General features: G+C 43.8%; 1 protein-coding gene across 5 annotated transcripts in view; it reads right to left on the bottom strand.

The window, feature by feature from the left end:
- Positions 1-16689, bottom strand: part of EZR (ezrin) — a 247899-nt gene that overhangs the window by 55309 nt on the left and 175901 nt on the right. For all 5 annotated transcript variants that reach the window (XM_029596635.1, XM_029596636.1, XM_029596637.1 and 2 more), the window contains exon 8: positions 5831-5927. In XM_029596635.1, the coding sequence (XP_029452495.1) occupies positions 5831-5927 (97 nt within the window). The remainder of the gene's footprint in view (positions 1-5830; positions 5928-16689) is intronic.

Genomic DNA, 16689 nt, shown 5'->3' with positions numbered 1-16689 from the left:
TAGAAGAGACCCAGGTTCAAGTGTTGGTCCAATTCCTCATCATCAGAGGCTGCAGTTATAGCCTCCCACAGAGGGGACATTCTATCCACCCCTCAAAAGTGACACCTACTGGTCAGCTCTGGGGCACATGTTTACCCCGCTCTGAAGTAAGCCTGGTCATGGCTTACCAGTGCCCTTATGGCCAAGGTTAGTGTTTGCAATGAATGAGCTAAGAATTGATAGCAAGGTAGGTGTGAATTAAGGCTTCTGGCATCTCAGCCTGGGGCTTTTATCCCTGTAATAAACAATAGGTAAGGTTGAGAAAGGTCGCAATTAGACTGGAAGCCTAAGAATGGAGGCGGCTAGCCAGGCCTGAAAAATATCATATAGGCATGTTCAGACCTGCCTATTTTATTTTCTGTAACTTTGACAACTTATTGTTACAAGCCCTGTATGGTTAGATAACAGTCATTTTTCCTATTAAAAAGCAAAGCACAAAAGTTCTGCACTGTACCTAGTGTACCTGTTTACAGAAAAATGTCCCAAAAGGGACAAGGCAAACAAACATTGCTTGCTCTCTAATTCTGTAAACAGCCCTTTCTCACACAGGGGCTATTCCACTGCATCAGTACAGGGAATCCATTTCCCAGTAAAATAAATACAAAGCTATAACTGTGTATACAGTTATTAGACTTGGTGATTGCCATATTTTGGAGTGAAACTGATCAGAGGAGGTGCCTGCCGTAAGAAGCAAGCTGAATCAGGGCTGGTTTAACCACACTGCATCTCTGGAGAAGTAGTTCTGCTTAAATTGGGAAATTAACAAGTTTTGCACATGCAGTGATATGAAGCCAGGACTACCTCCGCCTGTTCCTTCTAATAAGAAGCTATCTGGCCGCCTCAGTTTAATACATCAGGGCACACAGAACACTCGCACTCCCAGTAGTCTGGGTGACATCTCTTGGGACAGTCAAGTCTATAGTAAGTCATAATTAAGATTCTCAATCTTTTGTTTTAATAGATAAATAGAAATGGAAACTTCTAATTTCATCTGTCTTTAACCATGTCCCCTCTCCACACAACCACACTAACAAAACATTCATCGACAGATGTATAGAACATAAGAAATGCCATACTGGGTCAGACCAAGGGTCTATCAAGCCCAGCATCCTGTTTCCAACAGAGGCCAATCCAGGCTACAAGTACCCAAATATTAGATAGATCACAAGCTACTATTGCTTATTAATTACCGTAATAGCAGTTTATGGATTTATCCTCTAGGAATGTATCCAAACCTTTTTTTTAAACCCAGTTACACTAACTGCTGTAACCATTTCCTCTGGCAATGAATCTGTAATCTGTTGTGCATCAGGCTGGTATGACTCCATCTCCTGTCTCTGCTAATAAGATGCAGAGGTAAAAGGAAGAACTATTCCAATCGGAAAGGTACAAACTTGTGTGCAGACTCTCCCAGATTCTCTACATTACTCTTCCTTCCCCCTAGCCCTGGTCAGGAACCTATTATTTTTAATCACCTTGTGATTGTACATCCCTAGAGGCCACACTATTCAACTACAAATGTTACTGGCATCGTATTTTGTATATCCTTCCCTATGCTAAGCTGCAAAAACAGATATGGAACCACTGGCTCAGATTTGTTTTCCTAAAGTTACAAAAATAAACATGGAAAAATGCATAAAGCAAGCCCGCAAAACATACTTGGATACAAGCTGTCTGGGGGAGGTACTCATTGCACCTGTAAGGAATTAATTATAAAAAGCCAGAGTTTAGGGTGCGATAAAAGCCATAATAATAGATGCCATGAACCTATTACAGCAGGGGTGGCCAACACAGGTCGTTGAGAGCCACAAACAGGCCAGGTTTTCAGGATATCCACAATGAATATGCATGAGATAGATCTGCATGTACTGACTCCATTGTATGCAAATCTATCTCATGCATATTCATTGTGGATATCCTGAAAACCTGGCCTGTTTGTGGTTCTCGAGGACCAGAGTTGGCCACCCCTGCGTTATAGCCAAACTGAGGGTAAGTTTCAAAGGGACTTGTGTGTAAAACAATATTTTCCCTGTAGAAATGAGAAATTTATGTTTACCTGATAATTTCCTTTTCTTTAGTCCTGCTACACCAGTCCAGACAAATGGGTTATTTTCCCCTTCCAGCAGATGGAGGCAGAGTTCTAAAACTTTCTCTGTAACATCATCACTATTTAAAGCCAGTATTGCCTTGGCAAAGCAGACAATAAAATACAAAAACATGGTAAATTTATAAATCTTGAAAACAACTGAAAAAATGTGAAAAAAAGAGCTAAAAGATTCTTTGTTAAAAATATCTTTTTATCTAAAAAATGAATGGAAATGTAAAAACTAGCTTAGGAAAGGGAAAACAAAATATTTGTAAACAAATCTTACAGAAGTCCTGTCCAAAAACTTAAACAGGTTAATACTTAAATCCAGGTATAAGACACTCCGCACAATCACGAGGGCCTTTACTTCCTGGGAGGGTTCTGGACTGCTTTAGCAGGACTAAAGGAAAGGAAATTACCAGACAGGTATAAATTTCTCTTTCCTTTTCATCCTGCTATACCAGTCTAGACAAGTGGGAAGTGCCAAAGCTCAACTAATCTGAGAGGGTGAAAGTTAGGGCTGTTCTGAGTATGCACACTCCAAAAGCAGCATCCTGTTTAGCATGAATATCCAATCAATAATGCTTAGTAAAAAAGTGTAAAGAAGACCATGTGGCCACTTTATAAATTTCCTCATGATGCACAGGTACTGCTTACGCCCAAGAAGAAAACTGTGCTTGTGTAGAATGTAAACAAAGCAGCTCTGGTGCTTGGTGACCTTTCAGCATATATATATTGAAACTATCGTTTGTTGAATCCACTTTGTTATAGCAGCTTTTGAAGCTGCCTCATCTTTGCATGGACCTCCACATAAAATAAATAATATGGTTTACGATAAGAATTAGTAACTTCTAGGTATCTAAGAAGAATTCGAAGAACATCCAATAACCTCAAAGACTTGTTGCCCTGACACTCTTTACTTGAAAAGGCTGGAAGAGAAATAGTCTGATATGGGTGAAAACTAGAAAACATTTTTGGCAAGAAATGTTTGATTAGATACTGAATCTGAGGTAACATTCAGAAAAGATCTCCATAGGAGACAGCCTGAAGCTCAGAAATACATCTTTCTGAACAAACAGCAACTTGAAAAACTGCCTTTAAATAAAGGTCCTTTAGAGAAGCATATTTTAAAGGTTGAAACTGAGATGCTACAACAGCTTTTAGAACCAAATTAAGATTCCATTAAAGAACCACTGGTCTACTCAGGGACAATGTCTCTTAACCTTAGAAGGAATTGATTAACATCCAGATTGGCTGCAACTGAGATCCGCTGGACTACCTCCGTAACATTAAATTATAGCTACTTGTATCTTTAGAGAGTTTAGCGCTAAACCTTTATCCAAATCTTGTTGAAGAAAGGTTAAAATATTCAACATATCTGCTCATTAAGGAGCCATTAACCATTCCTTGCAATGTGCTTCAAACACCACACACAAACATAAGCTAGGGAAGTAGAATTCTTTCAAGATTTTAAGAGAGCAGAAATTACAGAGGAAGAGTAACCTTCCCTACTCCATCCTGACCTCTCAAGAGCCAAGCCGTAAGAAAGAATGACAACAGACTCTCCATGATAACTGGCCCCCGAACTAGCAGATCTGGATTTCCCGAGAATTTTGGTGATTGATCGATTCGTAATCTCATTAGACCCACGTGCAAAGGTCTTCTTGGTATGCGACACTACTAGAATTACTTGAGCTTTTCCCATCTTTATTTTTCTTAAAGTCTGACCTATCAGTGGCCATAGTGGGAACACATACATTAACCCCTCTCCTGGCCAAAACTGAACTAGTGCATTTAACCCTTCTCTTCGGTGTTCTGTGTGTCAACTGAAGAATAGATAAACCGTATTGTTGTGAGTTGCCATAAGATCAATTTGAGTAATGCTCTATTGGTCCACTATTTTCTGAAAAGCCTCCTAAGCTTCTATTCAACTGCATCCAGATGATTTCTACTGAGAAAATCGGTCTGAACCCACATCGTGCATTGCAAAATCTGTGGGAGATTCTTCTCCACTCGATAGTTCCAAGTACCTCCCTGCTTGTTCACATAAGCAACTGTAATTGCATTGTCAGAAAGAACTCTCACTGTGCTTTCTTTTACTAAAGTCAGAAAATGAATTAAGGCTAACTGAATTACCCGGTATGCTTTACTTTTGCATTTTACAGCTTTTAATTTATTGTCTGTCATAACATTTTCTTTCATGTGAACTGCTTTGATAATAATCGCAATAATAAATTATACTGCTCCTCTTTCTTTGTCCCATACTAGTGACATTTTCTCCTCACCTGCCCCACCAGTGGTAGTTCTCCACACTTCTTCAGGATCATAAAATGTGCTACACCCATGGACAGGAGGAGGAAGAACTACATCACCAAAAGTGGAGATTAGAATTGAGAAGGAGAAGAGGTGAAGTTAAGAGGAAGATCACCAGCATTGGGAGGGAAGAGGAAAAGCAGGAAAGTCACTTGAGCGGCAGGATCAGTAGTATCAGAGGGGATATGTAAGAGAAGTGAGGTAGAGGGGAAGTAAAAACAGAAAAGCAGCATTACATGAGTGAAGGGGTAGAGAGGATCGCCATGAGGGGAAGGGTATGGCCTCTGAAATGTAATTGTGAAAAGATAAGGTGAGGAGTTAAAGTCATTGGGGGAGGCTGAGCAGGGCAAGGAAGTGGATGCTTTGCTGGAAGGAGGCAACAGGGTGAGGAAAGAGGAAGTAGAGAGAAGAATGGTAGGTTGAGAAGGGGAAAGCTGTACCAGCACAGAGAGTTGAGAAAATGGAGGCCACATTGGATAGTGGAGGGGTAAGAATATGAAGACATCAGCTGTGGGAATGGAGCTTGGGCAGGAGGTGGGGTAGGAAGGCATTAGCAGCAGGCCAGGGTTTACAGCATGATGACATGTATGGAACTGCTTACTGACAACAGATGGAGGGAGACAGGCATCTTAATTTAAGGGATCAACACTATGTCATAATATCCAGTGTAATTTATGGAAATCTGCAGTTATCTAACAAGCTATCAATTAACCTAGGTTAACTGATATTCTCGCCCCTCCACTATCCAATGTGGCCTCCATTTTCTCAACTCTCTCTGCTGAAACAAAAAATGTGCAAACAATACTTCCTCAAGCTTCATTAGAACCATCGTGTTTTTCGTACCTTCAAGGTGTCTGCCCTGTTGCAGGTTTTGGAATCATCCACATTAATTTCCACAATATTGCTGACAAAAATGTTGAAGAACCAGACAGTGGATCGATCCCTGCAAGAGATCACTCATAACTCCTACCGTTCACCATTACTCTTTGTTGCTTCCCACTCCATTTCTAATCCAGTCTCTTTAGGGCCCATACCTAGGACGCTTAGTTTGACACAGGTCCATATAGGCAACTTATAAACAAAGGTGCACTATTTATTAGGATAAGCTGGTCTATAAGCAGTTATGTAAATATGCAGCACAACAGTCAGCTACACACGCATACACACATCACCCGCTAAGAATATCATCCAAATATGAAGGCATGGTAGAGGTTTGTGTGCGTTCCTCATGTCAGGCATTTGCTGTAAGAGGTGACAACACTTTAGTGAGCATGTACTTGGAACCACACTTTGTTGCTATGTGAGGAAGCTATGAAGGATGATAAAAAAGAAAAAGTATGTATATACAGTATACACAGACACACAATGCAGATAAGACACTTCCCTACTTACAGGTGATTTCTTGTCAATTGGCTTAATGATGAACTTTTTGTCGTTGAAAGAGATGTTCCTGATCTCACTCCAGGGAAACCCAATCTTTGGAGTTAATCTGCAAGCACAAAGTTATAAGGATCAGAAAAATGAACTACTGCAATGACTTGTCTAAGAAGAGTGGGAAGGAAAGTCTAATAAATAAGAGAAAGATCCCTGGGTAGTTGGGAATGAAGGGTCATGGCACCAGAATCCCATTCTTCATTCTGACTTAACTGGAAGAAAAAGAAGAAAAGGAATGGCCAAGCTCCCTCCCCCTCAAAAAAAATACAATATTTAACTATTATAAAATGCATTTTACTCATGTTCTTATGTTTCGTGTTCATATATTTTTACTGAAGCCATGATAATTTTTGTACACAATTTCCATTTAGAGGGTAATTTTCAAAGCCATTTCTGTGGGTAAAAGGAAAAATATTTCTAAGCAATTAAAGCAGCAGAAAAAAGCAAGTTTGCTTACCATAAATGGTGTTTTCCATGAATAGCAGGATGAATTAGCCATGCTTATTGGGATGACGCCATCTGTGGTACACAATGAGGAGCTCTCTCTCAAAATCAATAATATTTTAGTCTACTGGGCATGGCCCTTCTAGAATTCTCCTCAATCTGTTTCAAAACTAGTCTATGATACGGTAGATTTTGATGTCCAGGGAAGAGAGGCGGTCTTCACATGGCTGATTCATCCTGCTATATATAGGAAACACCATTTATGGTAAGCAAACTTGTTTTTTTCCGTCGATAAGCAGGCTGAATTAGCCTTGCTCATTGGGGAGTCCCAAGCTTAGGGTTGTAGAGAGTTAGTCAATCTGTGTTTTAGATTATTAATTTCTTTTTTTTTGGCAACTCAAGACTCCTTCGTGGATAGCTGGATTAAAAGGCTATAGCCTGGTCTAGCACCGCTCGTACCGCCAAGCTGTCGAAAGCTTCGGATTCATCAAGGCAGTAATGCAATGTGAAAGAATGCATGAACAACCATGTGGCAGCTTTGCATATATCTTCCATGGCTACTTTTATTAGCTTTGCAATGGAAGTTACTGTTGTACGCACCCATTGTGCCTTGACTGGATTAACAAGTTGTAGGGAATGCATTGCATAGCAGTGTTGAATGCAGGCCATTATCCAGTTTGAAAGCATGCGTTTTGTCATTGCAGATTCCAGCCTGTTGCGATCATACAAAACAAACAGTTGTGAAGTTTTCCTATGAGTCTGTGTTCTTCTTTCATAGTAAGAAAGGGATTGTTTACAGTTCAGAGTGTGCAGTACTTTTTCAAGGTCATGCTTATGCGGCTGTGGAAAGAATGTCGGAAAGGAGATGCTTTGATTCAAATGAAAAGGCGATACCCTCTTTGGTATGAATCTAGGATGTAGTCAGAGTACTACTTTGTCGTGGAAGAACTGGAGATAAAGTCAAAAGTAAACTATGCTTGAGGTTTGCTCACCCTCCTTGCTGAAGTAACAGCTATTAGAAAGAGTACTTTCCATGTTAGGAAGTTTAGTGTGGATGACTCAAGCAGTTAAAATGGAGGTTTCATCGATGTGGCAAGAACGACACTGAATCCCACAAAACTGGTGGTTTCTTCATGGGAAGGTATAGGTGAAGAAGATCTTTTATGAAGCGGGAGATGAGCGGGTGTGTGAAAATTGGTGTTCCCTTGTCTTTTTGGTGGTAATCTGCTATTGCACTTAGGTGCACTCAAACTGAGACAGTTGCTAGGCCTGACTGTGAAAGGTGATGAAGATAGATTAGCAAGCATTTAGGTTCACATGAAAATGGGTCGATGGAACATTGTGCGCACCATCAGAAGTAAAGTTACCACTTGCACACATAATTTCATCACGTGGAGGGTTTCCTTGCTGACAGCAGTACTTCTTAAATGTGGTCCGGCAGGTCCCAAAGGGCTAAAGCCTTGCATTCAACCTCCATGCTGTCAGATTTAGAGTTGAGTGTATTGGGTGGAGGAGGTATCCCTCCTCTTAACAGGTATGGATTGCATCCTAGGGCTACTGGGGGGCTTGTTGAGCACTGTATGAGATACGCATACTATGGTTGCCTTGGCCACTCAGGAGTAATTAAGATCAACCAGGCTTGGTCTTCTTTGCATTTCTGAACCGTCTTGGGCATTAGTAGTAGCAGAGGAAAAGCATAAAGGAGACCTTTTGTCCACAGCATTAGGAAGGCATCTGTTGTTTCCCACTGCAGACTAGGACATACGGAGCAGAACAGTTGTACTTTTCTGTTTTGTTCTGTGATGAACTTGGCCACCCGGTTGTCTGTGTGAACCATGATGTCTGCTTGCTGAAACAGATGACTGAATGATCGGAGGTCATACTTTGTTGCCCTGAGTCCTAACAAATTTATGTGCATTGATCACTCCAAGGGTACCTTAGACCTTGTAGTTGTGCTCCCCATTCTACTGTGGAGGTGTCGGTAGGATAACCTGATGTGCCACTGGGTGTATTCCTGGTTGTAGACAGGAATACACCCAGTGGCACATTACTGGGTAAGCTTGATTATTGTCAATAAAGACTGTAGAAATTGGCAGAACTGGTTTTTGAGCTCCCACTGCAGACAACACATATGGAGGTGAGTGAGAAGCACCACATGAATTGCTGTTGCCATGTGCCCCAGCAGTACCAGAATTTGGTGGGCTTTTTTGCTGTATTTGTTTCCTGGCCAGAGTGCAAAGTACAAGCGCCCTGTTGTCCGGAAGGAAGGCTCTGTGTTAAATGGGCTCCTATGAATTGTAGCTGCTGAACTAGGTTGAGTGCAGACTTCTCGTAATTTATTAGAAATCTGAGCAATTCTAGGCAACATAGGGTCACTTTGATACTGGAGAAGAGCATTTTTCTTTCTGGTACTACAAACAACCAGTTGTCAAGATAGGGAAAGAGTCAAATTTCTTTTTGGTGGAGATGAGCCACAACTACTGCTAGACACTTGATGAAGAATGGGGGGGGGGGGGGGGCGGCTAGATAAGAGTCCAAATGGGAGCACTTTATATTGGTAGTGCCCTTGACTCACCTTGAAGCAAAGGAAGTGCCAGCATGAAGGGTGTATTGGGATATGTGCATATGCATCCTTCAGGCCAAGACAACACATCCAGTCGTTGGGTTGGATGAATGGTAGAATAGTGCTGAGGGATTTAATTTTGAATTTCTCCGAGCATAGATGGCTGTTGAGGGATCTGAGAACTAAAATCAGGGAAAGATCCCCCATCTTTTTGGGTATGAGGAAGTAATGTAAATTATGCCTTGCTGAGGTCTAGTAGGGGCACTTTTTGTATTGCATTCTGGCTCAATAGTTTCTGAATATCCTGTTCCAAGAGGGAAAGGTGATCTGGATTTTTTGGGGGGAGGGGGGTGGTAGGTAAGAGCCAGATGGGGAAGTTATGGCTGGGAGGAAAAGCAGAGATGGTAATCAGCCTGAATTATCTTCAGTACCCATTGATCTGTTATCTCCCTCCAGGTGTTGAAAAATTGCTGGACCCTGCCCCTGACTTGTACCTGTGATTGTGGCCTTGGGTTTATCAAAAACTCTGTTGCTGCTTCGTACGAGTTGAGGTTGTAACTTTTGTGTCCGTCTGTTTGATTTTTGCACTCTTTGCTGCAGTGCCTGCTGCTACATACGTTTTGGCTGGAAGGTAGACGTACAGTATGGCTGGTATGCCCTGTACTGACTTCATGGATAGAATGGTCATTTCTATTTTGGGCAATACCATTTATTGTTGCCAGCTTGATCTCCCTGGGTTGATAGGGATTGTACGGCTACATTTTGTTCTTTTATTTGGGAGACTGTGTGTGCGTGTATGAGATGAGTTGAGAGATTGTGTGTGAGGACCTGAATGTTTGCAGAGACTGCATGTGCTTGAGCAAGACAGCATGTGAGAGAGAGAGAGAGCCTGTGTGTGTGAGTCAGACAGCATGTGCCAGTGAGAGAGAGCCTGTGTGTGAGACTCAGACAGCTGTGCCAGTGAGAGACTGTGTGTATGAATGATTGTATGAGAGAGAGCATGTGACAGTGAGAGCCTGTGTGTGTGTGTGAGAGAGAGAAATGCATGTGAGAATGAGAACCTGACTGTGTGTTTGAGGGAAGAAGATGGAGAGAAAAGAAACAGAAAAAAAGACAATATAAAAGGAACTGGCAAAAAAAAATAAGAATGGGAAGGTGGAAAAAAAAGCCTGTGACCAACCAATTAGAAAACTAAGATCACACAGCAAAGGTAAAAAAAAAATAATTCTTTTTAGTGATTGGCACATGTAATCTTTGGGAATGTGCAAGAATAGCAACATCCCCAATAGTCATGTGGCAGCAGAGGAATGAGAGAGGCTCCGAGATTGCTGGCAAAAGAGAGGGGGGTCTGCCTTTAGTGTGTGCATGTGAATGAATGGGACTCTGCCTGGGGGTGTATGTGTGTGAATGCATGGGTGCCTGCCTGGGGGTCTGTGTGTGTGTGAATGAATTGGTGCCTGCCTGGAGGATGGAGCGGGAGTGGTGTGAAAATGAATGGGAGCCTGCCTGGGTGTGTGTGTTTCTGTGTATGTGAGGGAGCCAGTGAGTGTGAGAGCATGCGTGTGTATGAGAAAATCCAGGGGAGTAAGAGTGTGTGTGTGTGTGTGTGTGTGTGTGGGGGGGGGGGGGGGGGAGAGAGTGTTTTAATTGAAGATTTCGCCAATGAAATTCAGCAACAAAAAAGTCACTAAGCAGGTAAGGTAAAGAATTATTTGTTTTTGCTTTATTAAGAAATACAGTACATATATTAAAATGATAACTGTTATTAATTAGAGCTACAAATATCACAATTATGGATTTTTCTAGAAGTGACACACCACCCGAGTTATGCTTGGTTTTTTTATGAATTTTGACACACTGAGCTCAAAAGGTTGGCCATCACTGTACTAGCCGTTAAGCCTGTAACAACGGGCTACATTTTTTTTTCGGTCCATTTCCTTCCCCCTCCCACCTCATTCTCCCCTCACCCTGTATTCTCCCTCCCACCTCCCCCCTCTAGTCTCCCTCCTCCCTTCCCCCCTCAGTCACTCCCTCCCCCCCCCAGTCACTCCCCCTCCGGATGGCACAAACGGAAGATCTCCGGGGGATGTCCCTCCCTCCCTCCCGCGCAATCCACGAAAGGACATCGCCACCTATCCCATGACTTTTTACTTTTCCTAGAAGCCTCTCATGAGGAACTTTGTCAAACACCTTCTGAAAATCCAAGTATACTATATCTACCGGTTTACCTTTATCCACATGTTTATTAACTCCTTCAAAAAAGTGAAGCAGATTTGTGAGGCAAGACTTGCCTTGGGTAAAGCCATGCTGGCTTTGTTCCATTAAACCATGTCTTTCTATATGTTCTGTGATTTTGATGCTTAGAACACTTTCCACTATTTTTCCTGGCACTGAAGTCAGGCTAACCGGTCTGTGGTTTCCTGGATCGCCCCTGGAGCCCTTTTTAAATATTGGGGTTACATTAGCTATCCTCCAGTTTTCAGGTACAATGGATGGTTTTAATGATAGGTTACAAATTTTTACTAATAGGTCTGAAATTTCATTTTTGAGTTCCTTCAGAACTCTGGGGTGTATACCATCCGGTCCAGGTGATTTACTACTCTTCAGTTTGTCAATCAGGTCTACCACATCTTCTAGGTTCACCGTGATTTGGTTCAGTCCATCTGAATCATTTCCCATGAAAACCTTCTCCAGTACGGGTACCTCCCCAACATCCTCTTCAGTAAATACTGAAGCAAAGAAATCATTTAATCTATCTGCGATGGCCTTATCTTCTCTAAGTGCCCCTTTAACCCCCTCGATCATCTAACGGTCCAACTGACTCCCTCACAGGCTTTCTGCTTCGGATATATTTTTTAAAGTTTTTAGTGCGAGTTTTTGCCTCTACGGCCAACTTCTTTTCAAATTCTCTCTTAGCCGGACTTATCACTGTATTACATTTAACTTGCCAACGCTTATGCATTATCCTATTTTCTTCTGTTGGATCTTTCTTCCAATTTTTGAATGAAGATCTTTTAGCTAAAATAGCTTCTTTCACCTCCCCTTTTAACCATGCCAGTAATCTTTTTGCCTTCTTTCCACCTTTTTTAATGCGTGGAATACATCTGGACTGTGCTTCTAGGATGGTATTTTTTTAACAATGACCACACCTCTTGCACACTTTACCTTTGTAGCTGCTCCTTTCAGTTTTTTTCTAACAATTTTTCTCATTTTATCAAAGTTTCCCTTTTGAAAGTTTAGCACGAGATCATATCGAATTGATGCTGTTTGATCCGAGATGCTCCCTGGATTACCTTTTTACCAACATCATTGAGGATTTTTTGGTCTATGCCCAGTGGCATGTTTGGATGGAACCTGGTCTTTTTGGCTTTTTTCATTGCCGATTCAATGACTACTGACATGTAGGGCAGTTCTATTAACCCACAGCCAAGCATCTTTTTTAGTTGGAATTTTAAGTCTACCTTTCTTGCCACTGTAATGCCCAAGAAAGGGGTATCCCACCATTTCATGAGATGGAAGGGCAGAAGACTCGGACATCTAGTATTTTTAGAATTCCCATCATCCCCTAGTGTGGGTCAAGTTCCTTGCAAACTTCTACTTTAAGGGCGCTATTCATCTTTTCTATGAACCTGGAATATGTCAGATCCTCCAGTGGTTCCTTTGGGGAATCAGATGGTAGCCCTGTGGAACTGTTTGGGGACTCCGCTTGAGAGTGATCAGAAGGTACATATAGTAGTGGCGAGCTGGGTAGGGTATACCCCGGAGAGTGTATGGAGGGCAGTGGAGGAGCTTCCGGTATTGGTGATCTGGGATCCTCTGAGGAGGAACATATTGGACTGTCTACTAATGGGAAAATAGGATAAGCCGGAGGAAAGGATGGTGACGGAACTGCTGGGAAAAGAGTAATTTAGAAATTCTTTGCAATTTCTGTAATCTCTTCCACCGCTTGTTGTAATCATGCCCTGGAGACAGGGGAGGAGTGTCCTTCTCTGGCACCAATATCTGGTCCTGGTCTCCTGCAGCTGGAGGAGAAAATGGGATGAAAAAGCAGGTGGGATTAGGAGTCTGGAGTCAAAAATCTTGCTGCCAAAGTGTAGATGCGAGCATTGGTCTGGAACCTGTAATAGGTAGGGCAAAGGCAGATTAATATGTGGAGTACATTCTTGAAAGCAACTTGAGTGGAGACACAGCTACTTTTAGAATGTTTAGTGCAATCATCTGCTGTACTAGATGAGGTCCAGGATGCTGTGTTCCTGAGCTTGAGCAACATCAGCGAGATCTGGAATGCTCTGAATGGGTTGGGCCAGAAAAATGACTTCTTGGCATCTATGGTATCTGGGCCCTCTAGGCATGTGAATGATCCTGTAATGACCAAACGGTTCTTAAAAGATCATTCATGGCTTTTCATTTTTTTGGCATGCGGTGGTTTCTCCGAACAAATATGCACTGGACATTTTTGCGCCGAACATTTCTGGTGACTCTTAGACTCATGTGCCCACGCATTGCGTTCTGCGACTCATTATGAGCCTGTGTTGATGGAGTCGACCCCCTTAGGCTGGCGTGTCATCTTGTGTATCATGCCCATGTTTTGCGTCGATGCAGTGGAGCCACTGGGGTTGTGCACCATAGTGGTTTTGTGCATCGCACCGTGGCTCGAGCAGACATTGTGCACCGGTCCACCAGATGTGTCATGCTTTGCCGATGCACCAAGGTCAACACACCATGTTGTGTCGTGTACTTCTTTTTATACGATTCAATGGTCTGTGGTTTCAGGTAAGCCAACTCCTTAGGCGGTGCATTTGGCACATCCCCAGCTCCCACAGAAGTGGTACCACACTGTTTGTGTTGGGCCAACTTTGGCTTTGAGGCAGTCTGGGCTTGTCCTTCCCCCAGTCTACTAACAAGTGGAGGGGTGGCTGCCGGTTAGAAAGCTGGAATCCAGATCTACCATTGGGAGGTGTTCACCTTCTGGCTCATTGATGTTGGGACCTCAGCGACATGCGACTACAGTTGTGGCAGTTTGCTTGAGCATGCTCTGGCCTCAGGCACAAGTAACAATAATTATGTCTGTCTGTGATGGACAGCAGAGTTGATTACCTGTTACAGGTGATCTCCTAGGACAGCAGGATATTAGTCCTCAAGATGGGTGACATCATCAGATGAAGCCCAGCTCGGAAAACGTTTGTCAAAGTTTCTAGAACTTTGACTGGCACACTGAGCATGCCCAGCATGTCACCATCCACGCGTCCATGTGGAGTCCCTCTTCAGTTTCGTAGCAAAGAATTCACGAGCAAAATAAAGCAAATAACAAAACTCAGGAGAACCCAACTCTGCGGGGTGGCAGCGGGTTTCCTGATGACTGACATCCTGCTGTCCTAGGAGAACACCTGTTACAGGTAAGCACCTCTGCTTTCTCCTAGGACAAACAGGATGGTAGTCCTCACAGATGGGTGAATACCAAGCTACAGGCTGTTCCCAGCAATGAGTATGACCAACCGGCACAGAAACAACTGCGGTGCTGTTGGAAAGATAGGAAGGCAGCTTGATCCCAAACTATGGACCTCAGGTAGGGAGAGTTGGGTTTGAGCCTGGAAGAGGTTGCGAAGGACAGATTGGCCGAAGCTACTGTCTTGCCGACCATCCCTGTCCAAGCAGTAGTGGGCAGTGAATGTGTGTAGAGAACTCCATGTTGCAAGATTTCAGCAATGGGAACTGCCCATAATTGGGCCACAGACGCTGCCATAGCTCTCAAAGAGTGAGCTTTAACACAGCCTCCAAGCTGAAGGCCCACTTGTCCATAGCAGAAGGAGATAGAATTCACCAACCAATTGGACAGAGTTTGCTTGCTCACTGCAACTCCCAATCTATTCCTGTCGAAAGATATGAAGAGCTGAGTGGACTGCCTGTGGCCTGCTGTACGTTCTAATTAGAAAGCTAAGGCCCTCTTGCAATCCAATGGGGCAGATTTTAAATACTTGCGCGAGCGCCTCGGAGGGAACTTTCCTTCGCCCTCCCCCCACCTTCCCCTCCCTAACCCACCCCCCCAGCCCTATCTAAACCCCCCTTACCTTTGTCGGCAAAGTTACGAGCAGGCGTAACTTTGCGTGCGTCAGCCGGCTGCCCCGCTCCATGGTCCGGTCCCGGGAGCTGTTCCGGAGGCTGCGGCCACGCCCCCCGGGCCAAAACCACGCCCCCGTCGCTGCCCCGAAACGCCACGCCCCGTCCCCTAAATGCTGCGTCATCCCGACACGCCCCCGACAGGAAGCCCCGGGACTTACGCGCGTCCCGGGGCTCTGCGCGCACCGGCGGCCTATGCAAAATAGGCGCGCCGGCGCGCAGGGGTTTTAAAATCCGCCCCAATGTGCGTAGAGCCAGATTGCCCTGGTGTACATGGAGCCTCGAAAAAAACATGGGCAGAATAATGGACTGATTGAGGTGAAAATCAGTCACCACCTTAGGCAGGAACTTGGGAATGATATGCAGGACAACCCTATCATGAAAGAATTTCGTGTAGGGCGGATACATAACCAAGCCTGAAGCTCATTAACCCTACGAGCCAAGATGATCGCCACCAGGAAGAGAACCTTCCAGGTGAGGAACTTCAGATAGCAGGAGCACATAGACTCGAAAGGATCTCGCATAAGCTGTGCCAACACCACGTTGAGGTACCAGGACACAATAGGAGGCCGGGGGGGCTTCATATGAAGAGGCCCCGCATAAACCGTCCTACTATGGGCTGCACAGAGATAGGCATGCCAGCAAAACCCTGATGGTAGGCGCTGATGGCACTCAGGTGAACCTTGACAGAGGTGGTTTTCAGCCCAGCTTCGGAGAGGTGCCACAGATAGTCCAGTAACTTCAGAGTGAGACAGGCAAAGGAATCAAAGCCAAGTCTCTCACACCAGACAGAGAACATCCTCCATGTCAGTCGATAAGACTTTCTGGTGGCAGGCTTCCTGGAAACTACCAGAACCTGGAACACATCCAGGCCATCAAGGCTAATGCCCAGAGGTTTGGATGGTGCATTCTGCCCCAATCCTGCGTTATCAGATAGGGTGAGGTCCCCAGACAGATAGGCTCTCTAACAGACAGGTCCTGAAGGAGCGGGAACCAGACCTGTCTAGGCCAATAAGGGGCTACGAGAATCATGGTCTCCAGTCTTGCTGGAGCTTGTCTGGCTAAGTGTCATTTTCAAGATTTAACCAGATAAATCAGATTTTCATCCAGATAAGTAACACACAACTCCTTTACATGCATCACAGCATCTGGGATTTCTACTTTCACACAATTCCTTGGTCTCTCCCTCTTCACCCTGACCTTGTTCAATGCCCAATCACTCTCTAAAAAATTTCACATACTCAATGATTATCTCTCAGAGGCCAATCCTGACATCTGTGCCATCACTGAGACCTGGTTAAAATCTACGGATTCAATAATCATTAATCAATTGCCCACACAAACTTACGACATATTCTCGATTCCCAGACCTAAAAAAAGAGGAGGCGGACTTCTACTTGCAGCTAAGAAAGGCCTAAAGATTACTCTGCAACATTCAACCCTAACTTCTAATCTGGAATGTGCATACTTCAAATCTAAAGAGCTACAAATATGCCTGATCTACGCTCCGCCCGGAATTCTTGAAACCGATCCATCCCCCCTTATTGAATATATTGCTAAACACATCAACTACGACTCACCCGCATTAATAATGGGAGACTTCAACCTTCACGTAGACTCGGCCACACGCTCTCCCAACTGCGAAACTCTCTTATCATCGCTTCAAAACATGGGCTTCAAACAGATCATTAAC

This window comes from Rhinatrema bivittatum, chromosome 3, assembly GCF_901001135.1.
Source record: "Rhinatrema bivittatum chromosome 3, aRhiBiv1.1, whole genome shotgun sequence".
Taxonomy (NCBI): Eukaryota; Metazoa; Chordata; class Amphibia; order Gymnophiona; family Rhinatrematidae; genus Rhinatrema; species Rhinatrema bivittatum.
This window is presented reverse-complemented; position numbering and strand designations above follow the sequence as displayed.